The following is a 24,336-nucleotide window of genomic DNA, read 5'->3' on the forward strand; positions in this document are numbered from 1 at the left end:
ACCCCACGCAGACACAGAGAGGATGTGTAAACTCCACACAGACAGTCGCCCGAGCTGGAAATTGAATCCAGGTCCCTGGCACTGTGAGGCAGCAGTGCGAACCACTGAGCCACCGTACCAGATTGATTGAGTTTTGAGCCTGATTTAGAGGCTGCATGTTTGCTGATCAGTGACAGGACTTTTCTTTCTCAACCTGTCTGAGGCTATACTGTCAGGGCTGTGCAACAGTTTGAAAGTCATTTCTGTGACCCTGGTCATCATGCTGTTAGACCTGCGCACCCCCTGCTGGTTAACCTTCACCCCAGCACAGGAGCCAGCTTCGGCAGCTCCACCCTCAACCCAATGTTGGGGCACGGACAAGAGTCAATATCAAAAGCAACACCAATAGCAGTAGGAGATACCTTCCTCTCAGCCATCGGACACTGCACAGGACAGAGGGGATAGACATGGATGAAAGGAGAAGATCACTTGAGCAGATGGTCTAAGGACAGAAGATCATTTTCTTTGATGTGTGTCCCAGACGAGGTTCTAGATAAGCACATGGATGATTTTGGGATAGTGTCGGGGGACAAGCTGAGAATAGTTCACAGGTCGGCGCAACATAAAAGCCGAAGGGCCTGTTCTGCGCTGTATTGTTCTATGTTCTATGTTTTCCTTCGCAGGAGGTCATTGCTGACCTCTGAAGTGTTTGGAACCCAGCCTCATGCCCAATGGACCCAATGGCCATTCACTGCAAATGGGACAACACAGCCCTACATTTCTTTGACTCCAAATGCATCCTGACATCTGTTGGTGGCATTTGCAAAATTTAACAAATTACTGTGAACGGGCGCACCTTGCCCCCTGCCCCTTCCGCAGGTGTTTGAAAGCACATTGGTCAAGGCCACAAGTCATGTCTGTTTGAACAGAGGCTTGGATGCAATGGCTGGCTTGCCAAAAGTCAATGGGGAAGTAGACTGCAGGTATATGGCAATCCATGGGCCCTCAGGTCAACCAGGAGTATTTCTCAATTCCATTCCATAAACATTCAGCATATAATAGAGTCATAGAGATCAGTCCATCCATCCATGCCGACCAGATATCCCAACCCAATCTAGTCCCACCTGCCAGCCCTCGGCCCATATCCCTCCAAACCCTTCCTATTCATATACCAATCCAAATGCCTCTTAAATATTGCAATTGTACCAGCCTCCATCACATCCTCTGGCAGCTCATTCCAGACACGTACCACCCTCTGTGTGAAAAAGTTGCCCCTTAGGTCTCTTTTATATCTTTCCACTCTCACCCTAAACCTATACCCTCTAGTTCTGGACTCCTATGTAATAACCAGAATGTCTATGTAACCTTTTCAGGAATGTCTATGTAACGCATCCTGGGGACTGTGATAACTCTGTCATCCTCCACCCTTGAAAATTATGGGGTACTGGGGGAAGGATGCAGATGGCTCACTCAACACTGCACCCCCCTTCTCCAGCCCCACAAAGAAACTGGCAGTCACGCCAGTTAGAAGTCCCTTGTGGGACCGTCACCCAATGCTGTGGGGAAAGTGCCATCCTCCGAACTGCCAGCCAGCTAGATAGGCTAGCAGCAACAACTTCCAGCATGGCTAGCCATGGGAAATGCAGAGTTATAGAGTAAGGGGGTGGGTCTGGGTGGGATGCTCTTCAGAAGGTCAGTGTGGACTCGATGGGCCAAATGGCCTGCTTCCACACTGTAGCAGTTGTATGACAAGGAAAGGAGAAGGTGGTGTAGCAACTGGGCAATTTCAAAGATAGAGAATATATTTAGGAGGTTGGCCGTTCTCAGAATAGTAACGCCACCTGCTTCAGTAAGGGGTGTGTTTGACCAGTGACAGACTTAAAGGTAGTAAGTAGGGATGTCTCCAAGGACAAGTCTGGAATTGGGTATCAGATACTGTGCTGGGTGCATCTTGGACTAATACAGAGAAATGTGATATATATAATACAGGATTGATGACCATCCTACCACTATCCTACCCAGTCCTAGCTCATGGCCATAATCTGTAGGTAGGTGCCACCACTGTCAACCACATACACCACACCAAATACAAATAAATAATTAAGGGTCAATTGAGCTTGCAAAAAGTACCACAATACAGTTGACAAAGGTAACTGGACTAGAACGTGCAGCATGTATTTTTACTCAAACTCTGTAAATGGGGTGGCACGGTAGCTCAGTGGTTAGCACTGCTGCCTCACAACGCCAGGGACCCGGGTTCTATTCCAGCCTCGGGTGACTGTCTGTGTGGCGTTTGCACATTCTCCCCTTGTCTGTGTGGGTTTCCTCCGGGTGCTCCAAGATGTGCAGGTTAGGTGACATGGCCGTGCTGGATTGCCAGTAGTGTTCAGGGATGCCTAGGTTAGGTGCATTAGTCAGGCGTAAATATAGGGGAATGGGTCTGGGTGGGTTACTCCTCGGAGGGTCAGTGTGAACTTGATGGGCCTGTAGGGGTAGGGATTCGATTTGATGACCTGGATATGTTTCATAAGCTCAAAAAACTGAGTATACTGGATGTCAGAAATTAAAAATCGAAAGTGCTCAAAACTCAGCAGGTCAGGCAGCATCTACAGAGAGAGAAAAATAAAGCTAACAAGGTGATTGTCTTCTTGCCAGAACTAGAAAGAATTTGCTATGTAATAGTTTGTAGGGAAATACAGAGGGAAGGATAAACTGAGGTAGAATCATAGAATCATCTGCCTACAGTGCAGATAGAGGCCATTCAGCCTATCAAGCCTCTACCAACCCTCTAAAGGGCACACCTCATGTTTCCCATGGTTAACCCACTTTTCTGCACGTTTCTGAACACTACAGGCAATTTAGCGTGGTCAATTTACCTAACCTGCACATCTTTGGATTGTGGGAGAAAACTGGAGCACCCGAAGGGAACCCACAAAGACACGGGGAGAATGTGCAAACACCTCACAGACAGTTGCCCGGAGGTGGGATTGAACTCAGGTCCTCAGTACTGGGAGGCAGCAGTGCTTACCACTGAGCCACCATGCCGGAAGATCAAAAGGGAAGGTCGGTGATAGAGTGGAACACAGAAGAGATTAAATAAAAGATGGGATTATGACGCAAGGTGGAGGAGGGGAAGATGGTGGTGATTCAAGTAAAGTACCAAATGATGGGTGTAGAAGAGGTGTGTATGGTAAAAGCAGAATCATGACCAACAGCTGGATGACATGAGATTCTCAACTGAAATTAGGCGAAGGGGGTCGCAGGGCAGGTGAAACAGGTAAATAAAATGAGACCAGAAACTCAGGGTAATGCTTGTGAGCTGAATGGAGTTCCTGTTCAAAGTGATCACCCAAATTGCATTTGCCCTCCTATTTGTAGAGACCACGTCGTGGCAAATGAATGCAACACACTAAATTGAAACAAGTCCAAACAATTCTGTTTTACCTGGAAGGAGTCCATTGAGGATGGGACTAGCGATTTGGGAAGGAAGAAGGAAAATGTTATTGGTGTATGACACTGACGGTCTAATTTAAAAACATGTTTGAATTGCCAATTTTGACTCACTGACAATGTGCTCTTTCTATCATCGATCAGGACTCAATTTTTATTTTCTCTATAGTACAGATTAAGGTCACAGGCATTCACGACAAACTCACCGAGATATTGTGAGATTGGAGACATAGAGCAATGATTCGCTCTGAGTTCACAGATCAACATGAAACATGAAACTATGTCCCTCAGATAAAAGTTAAACAATGTTAAATTTATTTTGCAGGGAGACCTCATAATCTCCAAGAACATTCAGCAAAAACTGTAGCCACTGAGTAACGATAAAAGTTCTAGCAAGCTTCTTATTGTTTAAGATTACCAAAGAGGTTCTCAGTTCTTCCTGAAGCTTGGTATTTAGCAAGTTTTACTATTTGGCCATAGATGACAGTGAGGGATGGAGGTTAACCCCTGCAGTGTGGAGTTTACAAACCAGATGGAGTGTGTGTGTGTGTGTGCGTGTGTACACACACTGATTGAGGGCAGAATTGGAATCAGGTGATGCATGCCATGGTTGATAAACTAACACACTTCATGCTTATCAGTCACATAATCATTTAAGTAAGGCTGGCTGGTGCCTATGGAATCCTTTCCCAGGTGGACAACAGGGAGAGAGGGGAGAACAGGGGGGGGGGGGGGGGGGCAGCATGGTGGATCAGTGGTCAGCACTACTGCCTCACAGCACCAGGAACCTCAGTTCAATTCCACCCTTTGGGTGACTGTGTGGAGTTTGCATGTTCTCCTTCTGTTTGTGTTGGTTTCATTCCACAATCCAAAGATGTGCAGGTTAGACGGATTGGCCATGCCTCATGGTGTGCAGTCTCGGTAGGTTAGCCATGGTAAACGTAGGGTGATCCAAAGAAAATAACAGCATAGGAACAGTCCTTCAGCCCTCCAAGCCTGTGCTGATCCAGATTCTCTATCTAAACCTGTCGCCTATTTTCTAAGGATCTGCATCCCTCTGTTCCCTGCCAATTCATGATATATCTTAAATGATGCTATCATTCCCACCTCTACCACCTCCACTAGCAATGTGTTCCAGGCAGCCACCATCTTCTGTGTGAAGAACTTTTCACGCATATCTCTCCAAAACTTTTCCCCTCTCACCTTGAAGTCATGATCCCTAGTAATTGAGTCCTCCACTCTGGGAAAAAGCTCCTTGCTATCCACCCTGTCTATACCTCTCATGATTTTGTAGACCTCAATCAGGACCCTCTCAACCTCTGTTTTTCTTATTAAAATAATCCTAATCTATTCGATCTCTCTTCATAGCTAGCACCCTCCATACCAGGCATCATCCGGGTGAACCTCCTCTGCACCCTCTCCAAAGCATCTACATCCTTTTGGTAATGTGACCAGAACTGTATGTAGTATTTCAAATGTGGCCAAATCAGAGTCCTATACAACTGTAACATGACCTGCCAACTCTTGTACTCAATACCCCGTCTGATGAAGGAAAGCATGCTGTATGCCTTCTTGCCCATCCATTGCACCTTTAGTGTACAACGGACCTGAACACCCAGATCTCTCTGTACATCAATTTTCCCCAGGGCCTTTCCATTTACTGTATAGTTCGCTCTTGGACTGGATCTTCCAAAATGCATCACCTCGCATTTGCCCGGATTGAAGTCCATCTGCCATTCCTCAGTCCTCCAATTTATCTATATTCTGCTGCATTCTCCTTCACTATCTGCCACTCCACCAATCTTATAGGGCTGGTGATGGGATGCTCTTTAAAGGGTCCGTGCTGACTCAATGGGCTAAATGGCCCTACCTGCACTTAAGGGATGCTATGAAAAGGAAATTTCATTCCAGTCCATTGCAAACAGTGAAGTCAGGGGAAGTTGGAGAGATATGGCAGGACATGCTGAGAGAATTTTGGAATATTGCAATTACCTGGCAGGTGATCCTGTGCAGTTTTTTTTAATGTAGCGTTCAACATTTTGATGTTTGTGCCTGTGAGGCAATTCTCTGTTCTATGTGCTGCTCGTCAGGTATGAGTGTGGTCACGGACGGTAAGAAAAACTAAGTGGAAGAAAGAAACCGTAAGCCCCACATGAATGAACCTTTTTAAAAGCTGGCGTCATTTCCAAGGCAAAGAAAACAATTACTCTTTTTTGACTTTTCACCAATGTGATTATGACAAAGCTGCACCATTTGGAGACAACAGAAGACCACTTGGTCCCTTGAGCCTGTTCTCCCATTTAATTCAACAATAACTAATCTGCATAGCAACTCCCACAAAAAGGATCAAACAGAATTAGCATCAATTCCAAGAGGCCTCTGCAACCTGAACACAGATCACTTGGCTGAGGCAGCACGGAGATTGGAATCCCTACAGCATTAATTCAGGCCATTCTCACAACAAATCCACACCAACTCCCCCGAGGAGCATCCCAAGCAAACTCACCTCACACCCTCCTTCCCCATCCCTGCAATCCTGCATTACCTGTGGCCAATCTAACTTACCTGCACATTTTTGTACCGTGGGAGGAAACCAGAGCACCCAAAGGAAAGCCCCACACAGACACTGGGAGTATGTACAAACTCCACACAGTCGCCTGAGGGTAGGATTGAACCTGAGTCCCTGGCACTGTGATGCAGCAGTACTAACCACTGAGTCACTGTGCCACCCCATGGGTGCACTCTTGGTAACAATACAAGTGGAGCTAAGTTGGGTTACTGTTGATCGTTCCTGTAAATTATAGCAAATTATGATCTGGTCTGCCAAACACATTGGTAGTCAGGGATCAATTGTTCTCATTCAGGGACTCACCTCATTCACAGCATTTGAAATCAATGGATCTAAGCTTTGGTGGCGCTGTTTACACTCCCAATTTGACCAGCAACTGAAAAGTAAGAGTCAGGTGAAACATCAAGTGGATGAATCCACCACTGCAAAGCATTAGGTGAGCAAGTTGTTTTCAGTCAACGTTTTCAGGTGTCAGCCCAAGATGAGCATATTTCCCAATTTCATTTCCATCAGTCGCTATGGAGCAATTTGAAGTGGGTTGCTAGTTCAGTAACGTAGTCACAGACTCTCTTTGCCACTGCTGCATAAATACAGCCATCAGTCTGAAGGCAGTAAAGGTGTGAGCTTGTGAGTAATTCAATGAAAGGAATTAAGTTTTAAGGGTTTCTTTTTATTGCTGAAGGCCTATCACAGAAATCTATCTTTGTTGCTCATTTGACATTTTACAGAGATCGATAAAGTTTGTACTTGATGTCAACATAATGTGTCTAGAAGGGTGAACTCTCATCACTTATTCACCCCCATTGTCTCATACGCCATGGACATTAGCAGAAAGCACACTTACTGATCTTAAACAACAACTTGAAGGAAAGAGCTCCAGGATTTGATCTGGCAACACTGAAGGAACTGTGATATATTTCCAAGTCAGGATAGTGAGTGAGCTGGGGAGATCTTGCAGGGGGTGGTGTTCCCATATATCTGCTGCCTTTGTCCTTCTAGATGGAAGTAGTCATGGGTTTGGAAGGTGCTGCCTAAGGGACCTTGCTGAATTTCTGCAGTGTATTTTGCTTCAACTAAGCGTAGGTATTAGAGTGAATGAATGTCTGTGGATGTGCTGCCAATCAAGTGGGCTACTTTGTGTTGGATTGTGTCAATCTTCTTGAGTGTTGTTGGAGCTGTCCCCATCCAAGCAAGTGGAGAGTATTACATCAAATTCCTGACTCGTGCCTTGTAGATGATGGACAGGTTTGGGGAAGTCAGGAAGTGTTTTACTCACTGCAGGATTCCCAGCCACAGTACTGTCATGGCTAGTGCAGTTCAGTTTCAGATCAATGGTAATGTACAGTGTGTTGATCGTGGAGAATTCAGTGATGGTACCGTTATTGAATGTCAAGGGCTGAGAGTTAGATTCTCTCTTGTTGAAGATGATCATTGCTGGCATTTATGTACTGTAAATGTTACTTAGCTCTGGTCTATCCAAAAGTGGTTATTGACGAGGTCATGCTGCATTTGGGCATAGATTTCTTCAGTATCTGAGGAATTATGATTGATATGGAATATTGTCCAGTCATCAGCAAACATCCCCACTTCTGAGCTTATGATGGAGGGAAGGTCATTGATGAAGCATTGGAAATGGTTGGGCCCTGGGCACTACCATGAGGAACTCCTGCAGAGAGGTCCTGAGCTGGAATAACTGACCTCCAATAACCATAATCTTCTGCCTTTATGCCAAGTATGACACCGACCTGCAGTTTTCCCTTGTATCCTTTCAATCCCACTTTTGCTCAGGTTCCTTGATGCCAACTTGGTCAAATCGGCCTTGGAGTCAAGGGCAGACTCTCTCACATCACCCCACCTCTCAAATACAGCTCGTCTGACCATGTTTGAACCAAGGCTGCAATGGGGTCAGGAGCTGAGTGACCCAGGCAGAATCCAAACTGAGTATCAGTGAGCAGGTTAATGCTGAGAAGATGCTGTTGATGACTTCTTCCAAATCTTTGAAAGATGAATTGAGAATGGACTGATGGGGCAGTAATTGACCAGGTTGGATTTTACCTGCTTTTTGTGTGCAGGACATTTCTCAACATTGTTGAGCCAATGCTGTAACTGTACTGGAGCAGCACACCTCTTCAATAATATTACTGGAATGTGTCAGGGCTCAAAACTGCAGTATCCAGCCATCTTCTGATACAGTAGAGAGACCTAGGAGTTCAGGTACATAATTCTTTGAAGTTTGCATCACACATAGATGGATGGTTAAGAAGGCATTTAGCATGCTTACCTTCATTGCTCAGACCTTAGAGAATAGAAGGTCGGACATCATGTTAATGTTACACAGGATATTGGTGAGACCTCTTCTTGGAGTACTGTATGCAGTTCTGGCCTTCCTGTTATAAGAAGTATATTATTAAACAGGAGAAGGTTCAGAAGAGATTTACTCAGATGTTGGCAGGAATGGAAAGTTTGAATTATAAGGAGAAGCTGGATAGGCTGGGATACTTTGCACTGGAAAGGTGGTTGACGGGTGACCTTATAGATTACTATCTTCTCAAGAGGAATAAGATGGATGCCAAAGTATTAGCCCTGCCTTGATGATCAAGAATTTCCATTTTTAACATATTAACAATTGCTAAAAATACCCATATTCTGAGGATTTTCGTCAGAAGATGCCAATCAAATGAGAGGCTTCCGAGGTGCTCAAATATCAAATAGACAACAAAGATAAACCCTCAGCAAACAAAAAACTGATCCTTAAAAATTAGTTTATTTTCGTTTGCATCAAATTGCTAATGGGCAGAAGCTTTGTTGCATGTTAATCCCCAACTTACTCAGGAGGAAAGAAACAGTTAACTGTGAAGTTACATTAGGCTTCACCCAGCCTCATGATGGAGCAGAAAGAGTCCATGCAATGCCCTAAGAGAAACAGATGTCTCATCTTTGGCTTTGTAATTGTGTATAAACATCAATGTAAATGTTACTTATTGCTATCATGCAATGAATTGCACATTATTGCATCTGATAAATGCCTCTTCTCATTAAGAAACAACACCCCTCACCTCTACTACTGCTAATTGGATAGGACCTTGAATTTAGCATTGAAATGAGGATTTGTGCAGTTTTATCCAAACCACAAGCCCCCATGTGGCTTGACACTGCAGAATAAGATTTGTGACTGTTTCTGCCTATGAGCTGCTGCATATATTGTCCTCCAAAGACATAACTCACAGCATAAAGTCTCAACCACCAGGAGTGTGTTTCGAAAAGTCATGCTTGCAATCATTACACTTACTGAATTCAACTCTCTCCCGGTCTCCATGTATTATATCAGGGCAACCTGGATAGAATCTTCTCAATCAACACAAATGAAGAGTAAAATGGAGCGATGCATGAAATCTGTGCATGATTCCATAACCTTTTACATTGGATCAGGATTCAGTTCACATGGATTGGTCCTTGTGTGCGCGACTGCCAAATCCCTAACTGAACACGAGGCTTGACAAAATGTCCTGACTCTAGAAAGTCTTTTGAAATCATATTCATTTCTGTCAAGACACCAGCACTAGGAGACACTGTTTATTCATTCTATAACTTTTAAAAAATACTAAGGAGCTTACTGGTCTACGCCAATGAAGCTACCGAATGAAGCTAAGGGTTGCATGGTGGCTCAGTGGTCAGTACTGCTACCTCACAGTATCAGGGACCCTGCTTCTATTCCAGCTGTGGGAGACTGTCTGTGTAAAGTTTGCACATTCTTCCTGTATTTGCCTGGGTTTCCTCCAGGTACTGTAGTTCCCTCCCACAGTCCAAAGGTGTGCAGTTTAGGTGGATTGGCTATGCTAAATTGCCCATAGTGTCCAGGGTTGCGCAGGTTAGGTGGGTTAGCCATGAGAAATATGGGGCTGCAGGGGTGGGATGGGTCTGAGTGGGATGCTCCCCAGAGGGGCAGTGTGGACTCAGTGTGCCAAATGGACTATTTCTCCACTGTAGGGGATTCTATGAAAATTTTAGTGTAGTTCCATTAAATCATTAGCAGTGATTTTCAATTCGGTTACTCACAGGTAGAAAAACAGACTGTTATTAAAAGTGCTTTAAACCCATTTGCAACAGCATTAATAAACTGCACCACTGTTAAATTAATTTGGAAAACAAAACTGGCAAAAAAAATGATTAGAAATAAAATTATCTTTCTCCATAGTAAAGTAGGATTAAAAAAGATTATCTTCTACCATGCTGCCTGATGGCACTGGTTCAGGGGAGAGTTTACTGTTATGGTTATACAATTTACTCTTAGTGAAAACTTGAAGCTTAACCTGTTCAGCACAGTTTCAAATCTCTTTTTGAATACAGTGAGCAGCACAGTGCCTCAGTGGTTAGCACTGCAGCCTCACAGCACCAGGGACCTGGGTTCGATTCCAGCCTTGGGTAACTGTCTGTGTGGAGTTTGCACATTCTCCCCGTGTCTGTGTGGGTTTCCTCCAGGTGCTGGGTTTCCTCTCACATTCCAAAGATGTGCAGGTTAGGTGAATTGGCTGTGCTAAATTGCCCATCAGGTTAGGTGCATTACTCAGAGGGAAATGGTGGGTCTGAGTGCGTTACTCTTTGGAGGGTTGGTGTGGACTTGTTGGGCCAAATGGCCCTGTTTCCACATGTAGGGAATCTAAAGCAGCAACTCAAGCCTAGGTTTCCTAGAGACTTCCTCCCTGAAATACTGTAACCACTTCATTGACAATGATGATAGTATATTTCAACCCTTTTATGTCAGAAGGTTGGTGTCCTGCTAAATAAAGGCAAAAAGTTCAGAAGCGCATATGAGCTCAGACAATCAGCATTTGTTGCTGGAAGAGGAATAAATCATCCTGAAAAGCATAGTTAGTCCATGTGCGTTTATAAGGACAGAAGCCAGCCATTTGGAAACCTTTCCTCTGAGTCTCTATCATTCTAATAGTTAACTGTTCAAACGACACCCAGCTTTGTTCCTCTCCAGATGCTGTTCATTTCAATCTTTTTATTCTGCTGTGTTTCACATTTCTAGCCTCTGTGGTTTAATTTCTCTTTTTCTGATTTCATGTTGCTACTGTGGTGTTTTTGGGATTCAATCCAATCGTAGATGTAGTGTTAAGGAGGCAAATACTGAACTCATTGTTTGTTGTTCGTTAATCAGTAATGCTGAAAATAAAACAAAGCCTCTCCAAAGTTCTTCAGCTTTTTGCTTCACTTTGAGCTGGCACCTCTCTCTTTAAAGTCTGCACAAACTGAACCGAGGTAGGTGGCCCAGATTTTCTCCTTGTTGAAGCTTCTTGTTGTATACGCTTTCTTCCTGATTTGGTTTGACTGTTGAGGTCTTTCCATTGCAGAGAACAGGAGACGCCGTAATACCCAAACCGCTGGTCACTTCATATCAAACTGAACTGTCGTTGATGGAGAGCACCCAGGATCATTCTGAACCTTCAGTGAGGAAGAAGGCGGAAGCAACATGTCCTCCACTGATGGAGGATGTAACCGACCAATCAGAACCTTCACTAATGGAGGAGAGCGCACCACTTCATCCAGAATCTTCATCAATGGAGAACGTAACACAAGAGCCCAAGGCTTCTGCAGTAGACTATGCATCACCTCATTCTGGACCTATAACGAAGGAGGATAGACACTCTTGTTTTAATAATGTCAAGGTAATCAGGCATTCACCTAGTGATAGCACAGATATGGGAATTTTTCTTTGCTTTATGCTTCTGGTTTAAAACATCATAGGGAGTGAAATCTCTCTTTGATCAGACAGCCAGAAACGCATGCAGTCCTTCCATTATGACGTTCTATTATTCCTTAAATAACTCTAGACTTCCTCCCTCAAATACTGTAACCATTTCAGATATTATTCAGCCTGTGTTGAGAACATCCAGTTCTATAGTTGACTTTTATTGGCTTGAAACCAAATCCACTTTCTTCCAAGTTTGCTCTTTAGTTGCAGTGATATTCTGGGTTTATTTTTTATATCCTATTTTCCACCTTACATGGGGATGATCTGTCAGGTTCCCCCTGTCTTCATGCTGCCAGACTTGAGTCTCTTCAGGCTTTCCTCATTGTTGAACAATGACTGTTGGATATGTTGAATGTCAGGTTAAATTTACTAAGATCTCCAGAACTTTCTGAAGTCAGGGATGTAGCCTTGCAAACCTCTTCTGCTTGGTCCCTGGGGTTTCAGTATACTCTCGTATCTCAGTGACCCAAGTTCAATACAGCAATTAATGTTTAGCCTGACTAAAGGATCACACAATTTGAACAAGACTTTATCTATCTTGTTAAATCGATCTATGTAAACATTTTCTCTCATTGGCTGCTGATAAGCAATGATTCCTGTGCTGCATAGCTGAGTTTCCAGTGCTGTGATTCTAGTGTTGGGATTCCAGTATTGTGATTTCAGTGCTGCGATTTCAGTGCTGTGATCCCAATGTTTTGCATCAAACCCATAGGATCTGTAGACCTGAACTTCAACTGTTGAACATCCCTGCCAGTACTATTGTAACATTTAAAAGGCATCTGGATAGGTATACTGCCCATTGGGTTAAAATAACACTGTTCATGAGCCACTGAAGTACAAACCTTTACTACACTGATACAAGGATGAAAGACTGTTTCTTCTTGTGGGATAGACTAGAACAAGAGGGGCACTGTTTTAAAATATTGGGTCTCTCATTTAAGACAGAGACGTAAGAAAACAAATTCTCTTTGAGGACTGTGAGGCTGTGGAGCTCCCTTCCACAGAGAACGGTATAAGCTAGGTTCATTGAATACCTTTAATGCTGAGTTCAATGTAGTTTTGACCAACAAGGTCATTAAAAGGCACCAGGAGTAAAGAGGAAAATGTATCAGATCAGCCATGATCCCATCAAATGGTGGAACAGGCTTGAGGAGCTGAATGGTCTTCTCCAGCTCCTAAGGCATACATTTCCACATTCACATGTAAATAATGGTCTACGAGACAGCTTTATGCATTTTGTTTATGCCCACCATCAGAGAATATGAAAGCAAGGCTTCTTATTGGCTCCTAAAGCTGATTGGTTGGAGTTTTCCAATTGGAGCAAAAGCTTCTCAAAGTGGGGATACTTTTGACTTGATTAGTGGGAGGAGTTTCTCAATTGGAGTGTGAGTTAAGTGGTTGGCTAACAGATTTAGATCCATTCAGATCCCTATTAAACTGTGTCCAATGAGTTGCCTGCAACAAATGTCCTGCTCAAAAGAAAGCCATCCAACTTGGAGATGGGCAATTGGACAGACAGCAAAGGGATTACAGTAACACCTTAAAGGAAAGAAAATCAAATTCTCCAGACCAACGGAACATAACATTTTAGAGAAGAAGGCAACATTCCTACATAATTTGCAGATTAAGAGACAGTAAACTTGCAAGCCTTTAAGGCTCAAAACTTACAAATCACAACCATAAAAATATGTGAGGTCAGGATCCCCTTCACTTATATCATGGCTCCCCCTTGACTTGTTTCTATATGGAGATGGTGGGCTTAGAGCAGAAAACTTCCATTGCAAAGTTGTACGGGAGAAAAATAACACTGATGTTCCTAGTTGTCTAAGGGGAGGTTACGGTTACAAATCGATCTGAAAAAGGGTTGATACTGAGGCGTGCCATAACCACCGCTATGATGACGGCATATAGAATTTTTTCTATTGACTCGTAGGATGTGGGCATCGTTGGTTCAGCCAGCATTTATTGTCCAACCCTAATTGTCCTTGAGAAAGTAATGGTGAACTGGCTTTTTGAACCATTGTAATCCATGTGCTGTAGGTCAAAAATTATATTTCATTCAATTAATCCTGTTGGTTGTTCCACTGGTAAGTACAGGTAAAGGGATATAGAGTGCGTAGACGATGTGGACAGAACAAGCTTGAATCTTGAAGTAATGATTCCTAACATCCGATCATCAAATTCTCTGTAACAATGTCTATCCTATCAATGTAACCTATAACCTATAACATACAATGAACTATATCTTGTTAGTTAACAAGATAATCTTGTAGTCAGAGCAGCAAGTGGCTCTCATCTACCACATTAGACTGACATACTCTGCAGTTTCCTATATTTAAAGAGAATGGAAACAGCTATCTTCATCGACAGCTGGCATACCAGTATAATATGGTGAGCTGCTGTGTGGATTTGATCTGACTGCACATACAACTCAGAGCAGCACTCTGAGATCTTCAAACTCTGCTTGCAGAATCTCAGCAACAGGGAAGTGCTAAAGGTTTTAAAAAGCCTGCAGAAGGAACACTTGTGACAATATTCAAGAGAATGGTAAAAGAGGTTTGCTGTAAAATAGCATAGATGGTAGACAGACAGTATACCTGGATAACAGGTATGTGGCATCAAAGCATGTGTTATGGACCAGACCAAACCCCCTCAAAATGTGTCAAGGACATAGCCTAGACCATAACTTTATCTTAGCGTCATAGAGTCATAGAGATGTACAGCATGGAAACAGACCCTTCGGTCCAACCCCTCCATGCCGACCAGATATCCCAACCCAATCTAGTCCCACCTGACAGCACCAGGACCATATACCTCCAAACCCTTCCTTCATATATGCCAGTTAAATGTTGCAATTGTACCAGACTCCACCACTTCCTCTGGTGGCTCATTCCATACACGTACCACCCTCTGTGTGAAAAGGTTGCCCCTTAGGTCTCTTTTATATCTTTCCCCTCTCACCCTAAACGTATGCCCTCTAGCAACACTCCCTAGGACCTTACCATTAAGTGTCTAAGTATTGCTAAGACTTGCTTTCCCAAAATGCAGCACCTCGCATTTATCTGAATTAAACTCCATCTGCCACTTCTCAGCCCATTGGCCCACCTGGTCAAGATCCTGTTGTAATCTAAGGTAATCCTCTTCACTGTCCACTACACCTCCAATTTTGGTGTCATCTGCAAACTTACTAACTGTACCTTTTATGTCCGCATCCATTTATGTAATTTGTGTCATTCATGTAAAATGACAAAAAGTAGAGGACCCAGCACTGATCCATGCTAAAAAAAATCAAAACATCTCCTTACTAGACAGTTAACATATCTGGCGTGAGATGAAAACTTATATTTATCAACTTGATCTCCTCTTCTTCTACCACCAACTAAATTATATCAAGGTGTTCTCATGAAATTGTAACTTGCACTTTTTCAGCACCAGCTTTTTGTTTGAATGTGTGACAGCTTAAGCTGAACTTCCTGAAATGCCACATTACATGAAAAACTATCAAGTTCAAAGCTCTTGAAAAATGTAAATAAAAAGTGAAAACATAATGGCTGAAAGAAAGAAGGCAAGATGATTTGTCTTATTTAAAGGTAAATGTAAGGTGTTGTGTTTCAGATGTCATTTGATTTGTCAAAGTACTAGGCTTTAAGCAAAACTCACTATATTCTTACACCATAGTTAAAATAGAAAAAAAGAAGGATTGGCATAACTTTAAATCGATTGAAACACTTAACATAATTTTATATAATTTAACTACCACTCATCAACTGTTCCAATATCGTAGCATCCCCTAAACACACCCTTGGCAAAGGCAAATTCAGCAAAATAGATTTCCCTCACTTGCGATCTTCTCCAGTCCAGGATAAGGCACATTGACAGAATGAAGCTAGCAGCAGAGAGACAGCTCAAGCTTTTGCAGCAGCAGACAGAAAGAGTTGTATCTAGCAGCTTTAACTCCAATACCCCAACTTCAACACCTGAAAGCAAGACTAAAACCCTGAGTCTGTCTGAGCCTGACTCCACCCACTCATGCTTCTCTTGTCTACTAAAAGAAAACAAAAGCTATTCACTCTACATGAAGCAGACACCTCCACACCACTTTTACAACACCCTCTCTTCAAGAGAACCAGGAAAAACAAATCCATCCTAAACATACATATCATTACACCATTTAAATTCCATGTTGTGGTTCTGTTCGCCAAGCTGGGAATTTGTGTTGCAGACGTTTCGTCCCCTGTCTAGGTGACATCCTCAGTGCTTGGGAGCCTCCTGTGAAGCACTTCTGTGATGTTTCCTCTGGCATTTATAGTGGTTTGTCTCTGCCACTTCCAGTTGTCAGTTCAAACTGCCCGCTGCAGTGGCCTGTATATTGGGTCCAGGTTGATGTGCTTATTGATTGAATCTGTGGATGAGTGCCATGCCTCTAGGAATTCCCTGGCTGTTCTCGGTTTGGCTTGTCCTATAATAGTAGTGTTGTCCCAGTCGAACTCATGTTGCTTGTCATCTGCGTGTGTGGCTACTAAGGATAGCTGGTCGTGTTGTTTCGTGGCTAGTTGGTGTTCATGGATGCGGATCGTTAGCTGTCTTCCTGTTTGTCCTATGTAGTGTTTTGTGCAGTCCTTGCATGGGATTTTGTACACTACATTGGTTTTGCTCATGCTGGGTATCGGGTCCTTCGTCCTGGTGAGTTGTTGTCTGAGAGTGGCTGTTGGTTTGTGTGCTGTTATGAGTCCTAGTGGTCGCAATAGTCTGGCTGTCAGTTCGGAAATGCTCTTGATGTATGGTAGTGTGGCTAGTCCTTTGGGTTGTGGCGTGTCCTCATTCTGTTGTCTTTGCCTTAGACATCTGTTGATGAAATTGCGGGGGTATCTGTTTTTGGCGAATACATTATATAGGTGTTCTTCTTCCTCTTTTTGCAGTTCTGGTGTACTGCAGTGTGTTGTGGCCCTTTTGAACAGTGTCTTGATGCAACTTCTTTTGTGTATGTTGGGGTGGTTGCTTTCGCAGTTTAGGACTGGGTCTGTGTGTGTGGCTTTCCTGTATACCTTTGTGGTGAATTCTCCTTTCGGTGTTTTCTGTACCCTCCCGTCCAGGAATGGGAGTTGGTTGTCCTTTTCTTCCTCTCTAGTGAATCAGATTCCTGTGAGTGTGGCGTTGATGATCCGGTGTATGTTCTCTACATCTGTGTTTTTAATGATTACAAAGGTGTCATCCACATATCTGACCCAGAGCTTGGGTTGAATTTCCGGTAAGACTGTTTGTTCTAACCTTTGCATTACCGCTTCTGCTATGAGTCCAGAGATGGGTGAGCCCATGGGTGTGCTGTTGATTTGTTCATATATTTGGTTGTTGAATGTGAAGTGTGTTGTGAGGCACAGGTCCAGTAGTTTGAATATGCAGTCTTTGTTGATAGGTTCCCCGTCTTGTTGTCTGCTCTGTATGTCCAGCAGGTTGGCTATTGTTTCTCTGGCTAGGGTTTTGTTGATAGAGGTGAACAGTGCCGTTACATCGAATGAGACCATGGTTTTTTCCTTGTCTATGTGTATATTTCTGATGATGTCCAAGAATTCCTGTGTTGATTGTATAGAGTGTCTGGATCCGTTGATCAGGTGTTTCAGTTTCTGCTGTAGTTCTTTAGCCAGTTTGTGTGATGGTGTCCCTGGTAGTGATATTATGGGTCTGAGTGGAATGTCTGGTTTGTGCACTTTAGGTAGTCCATAGAATCTGGGGGTGTTGTTGCTTTCAGGTTTCATTCTCTGTAGGTCAATCCTGGTTATCTGTCCGTTTTTTTTGTAGGTTCCTCAGTGTGTTGTTTATCCTATTGATGAGCTGTGGGGTGGCGTCAAACTCCCTCTTTTGGTAGGTGTTGGTATCTGCAAGTAGTTGCGCTTTTTAGAAGTACCCTGCTTATTCCAGAATGACCGTCATTCTGCCTTTGTCTGCTGGTAGTATGATTATGTTCTTATCGTTCCTTAGTGCTTTTAGTGCTTCCCTCTCCTTGGTGTTGAGGTTATGTGTTTGTCTTTTCCTTGTTATCAGGGGTACGATACTTTGTCTCACTGTTTGTTGTGTCTCTTCTGTCAGTCCATTGTTTCTGAGTGTGCATTCTAGTGCTGCTAGGAAGTCTGCTGTCTTGGCGTCCCTGTGGTTGTAGTTGAGTCCCTTGGCCAGTATTGTTCTTTCCGTGTCTGTGAGCTGTCTGTGGGAGAGGTTTCTAACCCAGGTTGTGTGTTGTCGTGTCCTCTCTGTTGTGTGTTAGTTTGGCCATTTTTCCTTTTAGTGCCGTTTTTTTGCGGTGTGTGGTCCTGTTCTGTCCTATGGTGATGGCCTGTTCTATGGTCCAGGGCCATTCCTGATTGGTGGCTTTTGAAATTAACAATTTTTTGGCATGCAATTTCTTGTTGTATTTGTGAAGTCTGTTGTGAGCGTCTGTAATCATTACCTGGATCATCCTGAATCCGTTCTGTCTGGCTGTGTCCCTGGCTTGTGGGTTGTTGACTGGTGGTCTGTATCTGACACATGGTAGAAGGATTCGATTCTTTCGGCTTTCGTGCAGGAACCGGAGTTGTGGCGCTTAGACGGTTGGCACAGGATTCCCATTTCCTGGTTTGTCTTAGCGTCTCTCGCCCATAGGTGTTCAAAGTTTGGGAGACTTTGAGTTCGACTGGGACAACACTACTATTATAGGACAAGCCAAACAGAGAACAGCCAGGAATTCCTAGAGGTATGGCACTCATCCACAGATTCAATCAATAAGCACATCGACCTGGATCCTATATACCGGCCACAGCAGCGGACAGCTGGAACTGACAACCGGAAGCGGCATATACAAATCACTATAAATGCCGGAGGAAACACCACAGAAGCGCTTCACAGGAGGCTCCCAAGCACTGAGGATGTCACCTAGACAGGGGACAAAACGTCTGCAACACAAATTCCCAGCTCGGCGAACAGAACCACAACAACGAGCACCCGAGCTACAAATCTTCTCACAGACTTTGAATTTAGATTAGATTAGATTAGATTACATTACAGTGTGGAAACAGGCCCTTCGGCCCAACAAGTCCACACCGACGCGCCGAAGCGAAACCCACCCATACCCCTATATTTACCCCTTACCTAACACTACGGGCAATTTAGCATGGCCAATTCACCTGACCCTGCACATCTTTTGGACTGTGGGAGGAAACCGGAGCACCCGGAGGAAACCCACGCAGACACGGGGAGAACGTGCAAACTCCACACAGTCAGTCGCCTGATGCGAGAATTGAACCCGGGTCTCAGGCGCTGTGAGGCAGCAGTGCTAACCACTGTGCCACCGTGCCATGCCGCCCACAATGGAATTTAAATTCCATTGATACAGAGTCCTCAACCACTCCTCATATGGCAAACCCTTCATTCCCTGGAGCATTCTTGTGAACCTCCACTGGAAGGCCTCCAAGGCCAGCACATCCTTCCTTAGATATTGGGTCCAAAACTGCTCACAATATTCCAAATGCAGTCTGGTCAGTGCCATATACAGCCTCAGAAGTACATCTCTGCTCTTGTTTTCTAACTCTCTTGAAATTAATGCTGACATTGTATTTGGCTTCCTAACTGCATGTTACCCTTAAGAGAATCCTGAACCAGGTTTTCTAAGTTTCTCTGTACTTCAGAGTTCCAAAGCCTCTCCCCATTTAGAAAATAGTCTATGCTTCTATTCTTCCCATCAAAATGCAAAATCTCACACTTTCTCACATTGCATTCCCTCAGCCACTTCTTTGTCATTATCCTCACCTGTCTAAGTCCTTCTTCAGATTCCCTGCTTCCTCAACACTATCTGTCCCTCAGGTATATTTATGTTATCTGCAAACTTTGCAATGATGCCCTCAGCTTCTTTGTCCAGATTGTTGATGTTTAATTGAATAATTGTGATCCCAACACTGACCCTGACTGCCTCCTGAAAAGTATTCTTCATGCCCACTCTCTGCTTTCTGCCAGTCAGCCAATCCTCTATCCATGCCAGCATCTTGCCTCTAACACCATGGGTTCTTATTTTAGTTAACAGCCTCCTATGTGGCACCTTGTCAAAAGCCTTCTAGAAATACAAATAGATCACGCACACTCGCTCTCCATTGTCTAACTTGCTTGTTACTTCCTAACAGAAGTCTAACTGATTTTTCAGGTGTGACCTCCCATTGATGAAGCTGTACTGACTCAGCCCTATTTCACCATGTGCTTCCAAGTACCCTGCAACCTCATCCTTAATAATAGACTCTAAAATCATATCAACGGCCAAGGTCAGGCTAACTGGCTTGTAATTTTCCATCTTCTGCCTCCCTCCTTTCTTAAACAGAAGCTTTTCATTAGGCATTTTTCAATCTGCTGGGACTCTCCTTGATTCTAGTGATTACAGAACGATCAACACCAATGCGTCTCAAAATCTCCTCAGCGATCTCCTTCAGAACTACTGGTGTGGGTGATTTATCCATCTTCAGACCTTTCAGTTTCCCCAGCACCTTCTCCTGAGTGATGATCACTGCACCTACCTCTGCCCCTGACTCTCTTGAAGTTCTGGTATTCTAATGGTGTCTTCTGCCATGAAAACTAAAGCAAACTATCTATTCAGTTCCTCCACCACCTCTTTGTTCCCAGCAGAAGACATTCAATAGGCCCTGCACATGATTTCGGCTGAGCTGAACAAGGTTAAGAGAGACTAATAACAGACATGCTCCTTTACTTAGTGTAGGCAAATGTTAAACAATAATAGTTTGGGAGTTTCATTTCCTTATCTCTGTGATGCCCACAATATCGTTCCCACCAATTACAATCTGAGCTACAAACTCATTGTCCTTGTTTCGTAACCTGTGCATTATTAAGTACATCGCTCTCAGTCCTGTGCTGACTGCCCTCCTTCTTGTAGTTGTCTCCTTATCTGCTCAGCCTGAAGTTAGCTTCCTGACCCTTTCTATACTCTCTGTCCCATTACTTGTACTTAATAATCACTCCTGAACATTTTGATTTATCCCTAAACCTGGTTTGCTACATATCCTATGGTTCATTCTCCTACTGAAGGCTGTACAAATGTCTTTTCTGGAAGCATAAATACACAGTAATAATATGATTTTTCACTTTGATGTCTACTTCTCCCTCCACATCATTGATTTGAAATTCCTCCACAGAAAGTCTGTCCTAGGTCAACCCTCCCAACTCACCTCACTCCTTGTGCATTGCCTTCCTCTACTTTGTACCTAAGGAAATTTCCCTAAAGACATTAAATAAATACTAGTGGTTGATGATTCTTTGCCTGATTTAATACACTGTAATATTTGCATTTTGGAGGCTGCACCAATTCCACCCTGGCTGGCCCTACATTTAAAGAAAAATTCATCAACATGAGCATGTACTGATATGTTCTTGGTGTGTTTAGTGGCATACTTTGGCAAATTCTCTCGAACAGTTTTGAGTGATTCAACATGATATTTATTTGAGCTGAACCAGACAGAACATTGCTATAACCATAAATCATGCATTTATATTTTATTCATTTGTGTGATGTATGTGTTGCTGACTAGGACAGCAATTATTGCTCATCCCTAATTGCCCAGAGTTAAATGTCAACTATATATATATATATATACGAAATTAATCATTTTTGACAATATTACAATGAAAATATATTTATGGGTGTGAATTGATTACCACTTCCTGGTACAGTTGCTCTCCCCAGAAACATTCATTTACAAATATGATTTTGTTTAGTTGTTTCTCGCAGCTCTGACGTTTGCTTTCTTCGCGAAAACATTATCTGGGAGCTATATGAAGAGTACAATCACACAGATGGAAAGACGCTTCGATATTCCGAGTTCACTCGTTGGCATCACTGATGGGAGCTTTGAAATTGGTAAGTGATAAATTCAGAAATAAAACCATCCGAGTACAGGATCAGAAACAAGTTATGTTTCTTTTTCACATGCGTCATTTTTGTTTTGGCTAAAGGGAATCTGACAGTGATCGCCTTTGTGAGTTACTTTGGAGCAAAGTTTCATCGACCAAAACTAATCGCAACTGGTCTGGTCCTCATGGCTATTGGCACGTTTATAATAACCTTGCCCCATTTCATCATGGGACGGTAAGTTTCTATAGCCAAGTTTTAGAATTATTTGAGATTCTGTGAGAAAATACATTAGTGAAAGTAATATTAGAAAAAATGACATTAGCAAAACTGTTGACATTTCTGCAGCTATGAATATGAATCAGCAATTAAACCCTCACACAATTCTACGTTAAATGTGTCCTTGTGTTCAACTGACCCGTATGACAAGCTAACGCCAGGATTCCTGAACATCTCCTCAAAAGTGCCTAAACTGGGCAAGTAAAGTTCCATTTTTGAACAGATTATTGTTAGCTCTGATACTGCTACTTTCCTCTCTTCATATTAGCATCTTTGTGTTGTATCAGGTTGCGAAAAAACAATTGAATCCTCCCTCTGGGTCCTTGCACTCCTTGGAAATCTCATACGTGGAATTGGGGAGACACCAGTCGTTCCTTTGGGTATATCTTACCTTGACGATCACACTAAACAGGAAAACTTTGCGTTCTATTTAGGTAAATGAAAAGTTTCCAAATGAATCAGAATAAAACATACTTTTCAAAGTAAAGTGAAGTTGCGGTGGTATAAGCCTTCATACTCAAGCTCATGTCTCAAGTTTTCTCGCAAATGTCTACCTCACTTTAAAAGATTGCTAGAGAGGGAAGTAAGGAATTACAGCACCTTGATCACCTGTAACTGAATAATCCCATTTTATCTTAGGATGCATGTACACATTTGGATTGTTGGGCCCCATATTTGGCTTTGTGCTGGGATCGATCTGTGCCAAGTTGTTTGTGGACGTTGGATTTGTGAGTTCAGGTAAGGACTGCAAAACGTTTCTGACATTTATCAACCAATTTGCCTTCCAAAACAACAGGCCTTGGCTTTTCAAATCTCAAAGAAAGACAGCCTTTTAGGTTTAAAGGCAGGCTGGAGCTACCCACAAATGAGAAGGCAACTCGAGGGAAAGGTTGGGAGAATAAACCCGGAGTAGACGCATATGTATCACGTACAGTGAGACCCAAGTGGTTTGCATTTTAGACTGTGGGTAATTTTATGAGGTTGCAACTGCCAGGAATCTGCAAGGCAACAAGCCATTCCCTTGTTTGCCCCATTTAGGAAACCCATAAGTGGATGACTGGTTTAAGGCAACTGTATAGCAAAGCTCTTGCACCAATTCTGGAGTCCTGATTTTGGACAGCCAAAATCAAAACCTAGCCTACAACAAGTGAAACGTTCGTTCAGAGGAGAACAAACAAAAGGTGGGCATTTATGTTGCACCTATCTACACCTCAGAATGTTTCAGCACGCTTTCGAGTCAATCAGTTACACTTTGAAGTGTAGACACTGTCGGATGCAATTTGTGCACAGTAAAATCCCACAAACGATGATACGATGATGACAAGATCGCCTGACTAAATGATGTTAAGTAATAAGGTAAAAACAATGACTGCAGATGCTGGAAACCAGATTCTGGATCAATGGTGCTGGAAGAGCACAGCAGTTCAGGCAGCATCCGAGGAGCTTCAGCAAGTACCTTGGCTAGGTATCTGGAATAACCTCCATTGTTTATCAAAATTATGCTGTGGGCTCTGTTGCATCCCCTGGAGAGGGTAGACTGGATATCGTTTTGACATCTCATCCAAAAGGACAGCAGTTCCAACAGTGCAGCACTGGAGGCTCGTGCTCAGGACCTCGAGTAGGTAAACCTTCAACCTTTGAACTGGAAGGGAAGAGTGCTGTCAATGGGGCCTATTAAGGTCCATAAAATATACAGATATGTTGACATTTTTTTGTTCATTGGTGTTTATACTTTGCATTTTGCTGTGTGAATTTCTGGGAGCTTTGTGAACACAATGTCTACCCATAACTTCGACTGATTGTATCCAAGATCTCCATAGTAACAACAAGGATTTGATATAGTTTACCTGCAAAATAACACATTCAATATGCCCTGCACATGATTTCAGCTGAGCTGAACAAGGTTAAGAGAGACTAATGACAGACATGTTCCTTTACTTAGTGTAGGCAAATGTTGAACAATAATAGTTTGGGAGTTTCATTTCCTTGGCTACCAGACTATTTTCCTTTTATGTTCCACTTTCTCCCATGCACAGTCTCCATTAAATGCTGATTTACTTAGCAGTGTATTGATAAGGGCACCGGCTCTCCAGATGAGCACCATGTCTTGGTGTCATTCTCCTGCCTTTTCTCCATACCCTTGCACATTGTTTCTCTAAATGATTATCTAGTGCCCTCATGAACGCTTCCACCACACTTCCAGGCAATGCATTGCAGATCTGCTCCTGACGACCAAACTGCTCTTTCTCTCTCACCCTTCAGGTCTTCCCTATATCTCTTTATTCTAACTTTTTCCCTACAACCTTGTACTTGAGAATTTGTATCTAGGCACCTTGGTACCTAAGAGGATGCTGTAAGCGACGACTTGTACACCTTTCACTGTACTCATGTGAGTACAGGTGACAATAAAGCTAATTCTAATTCTAATTC

The 24,336-nt window shown here is 43.2% G+C and overlaps 1 protein-coding gene across 1 annotated transcript in view; it reads left to right on the top strand.

Moving 5' to 3' along the window:
- Positions 1–11,212: 11,212 nt before the first annotated feature.
- The window catches only part of LOC122561599 (solute carrier organic anion transporter family member 1C1-like), a 51,206-nt gene continuing 38,082 nt past the window's right edge, over positions 11,213–24,336 (top strand). Inside the window, exons 1-7 of the mRNA XM_043713451.2 lie at positions 11,213–11,260; positions 11,353–11,667; positions 21,495–21,636; positions 21,732–21,864; positions 21,976–22,103; positions 22,194–22,340; positions 22,546–22,644. Coding sequence (XP_043569386.2) covers positions 11,416–11,667; positions 21,495–21,636; positions 21,732–21,864; positions 21,976–22,103; positions 22,194–22,340; positions 22,546–22,644 — 901 coding nt within the window. The 5' untranslated portion in view covers positions 11,213–11,260; positions 11,353–11,415. The remainder of the gene's footprint in view (positions 11,261–11,352; positions 11,668–21,494; positions 21,637–21,731; positions 21,865–21,975; positions 22,104–22,193; positions 22,341–22,545; positions 22,645–24,336) is intronic.

This window comes from Chiloscyllium plagiosum, unplaced genomic scaffold, assembly GCF_037043375.1.
Source record: "Chiloscyllium plagiosum isolate Xiang-an unplaced genomic scaffold, Cpla_swu_hap1 HiC_scaffold_23, whole genome shotgun sequence".
NCBI lineage: Eukaryota > Metazoa > Chordata > Chondrichthyes > Orectolobiformes > Hemiscylliidae > Chiloscyllium > Chiloscyllium plagiosum.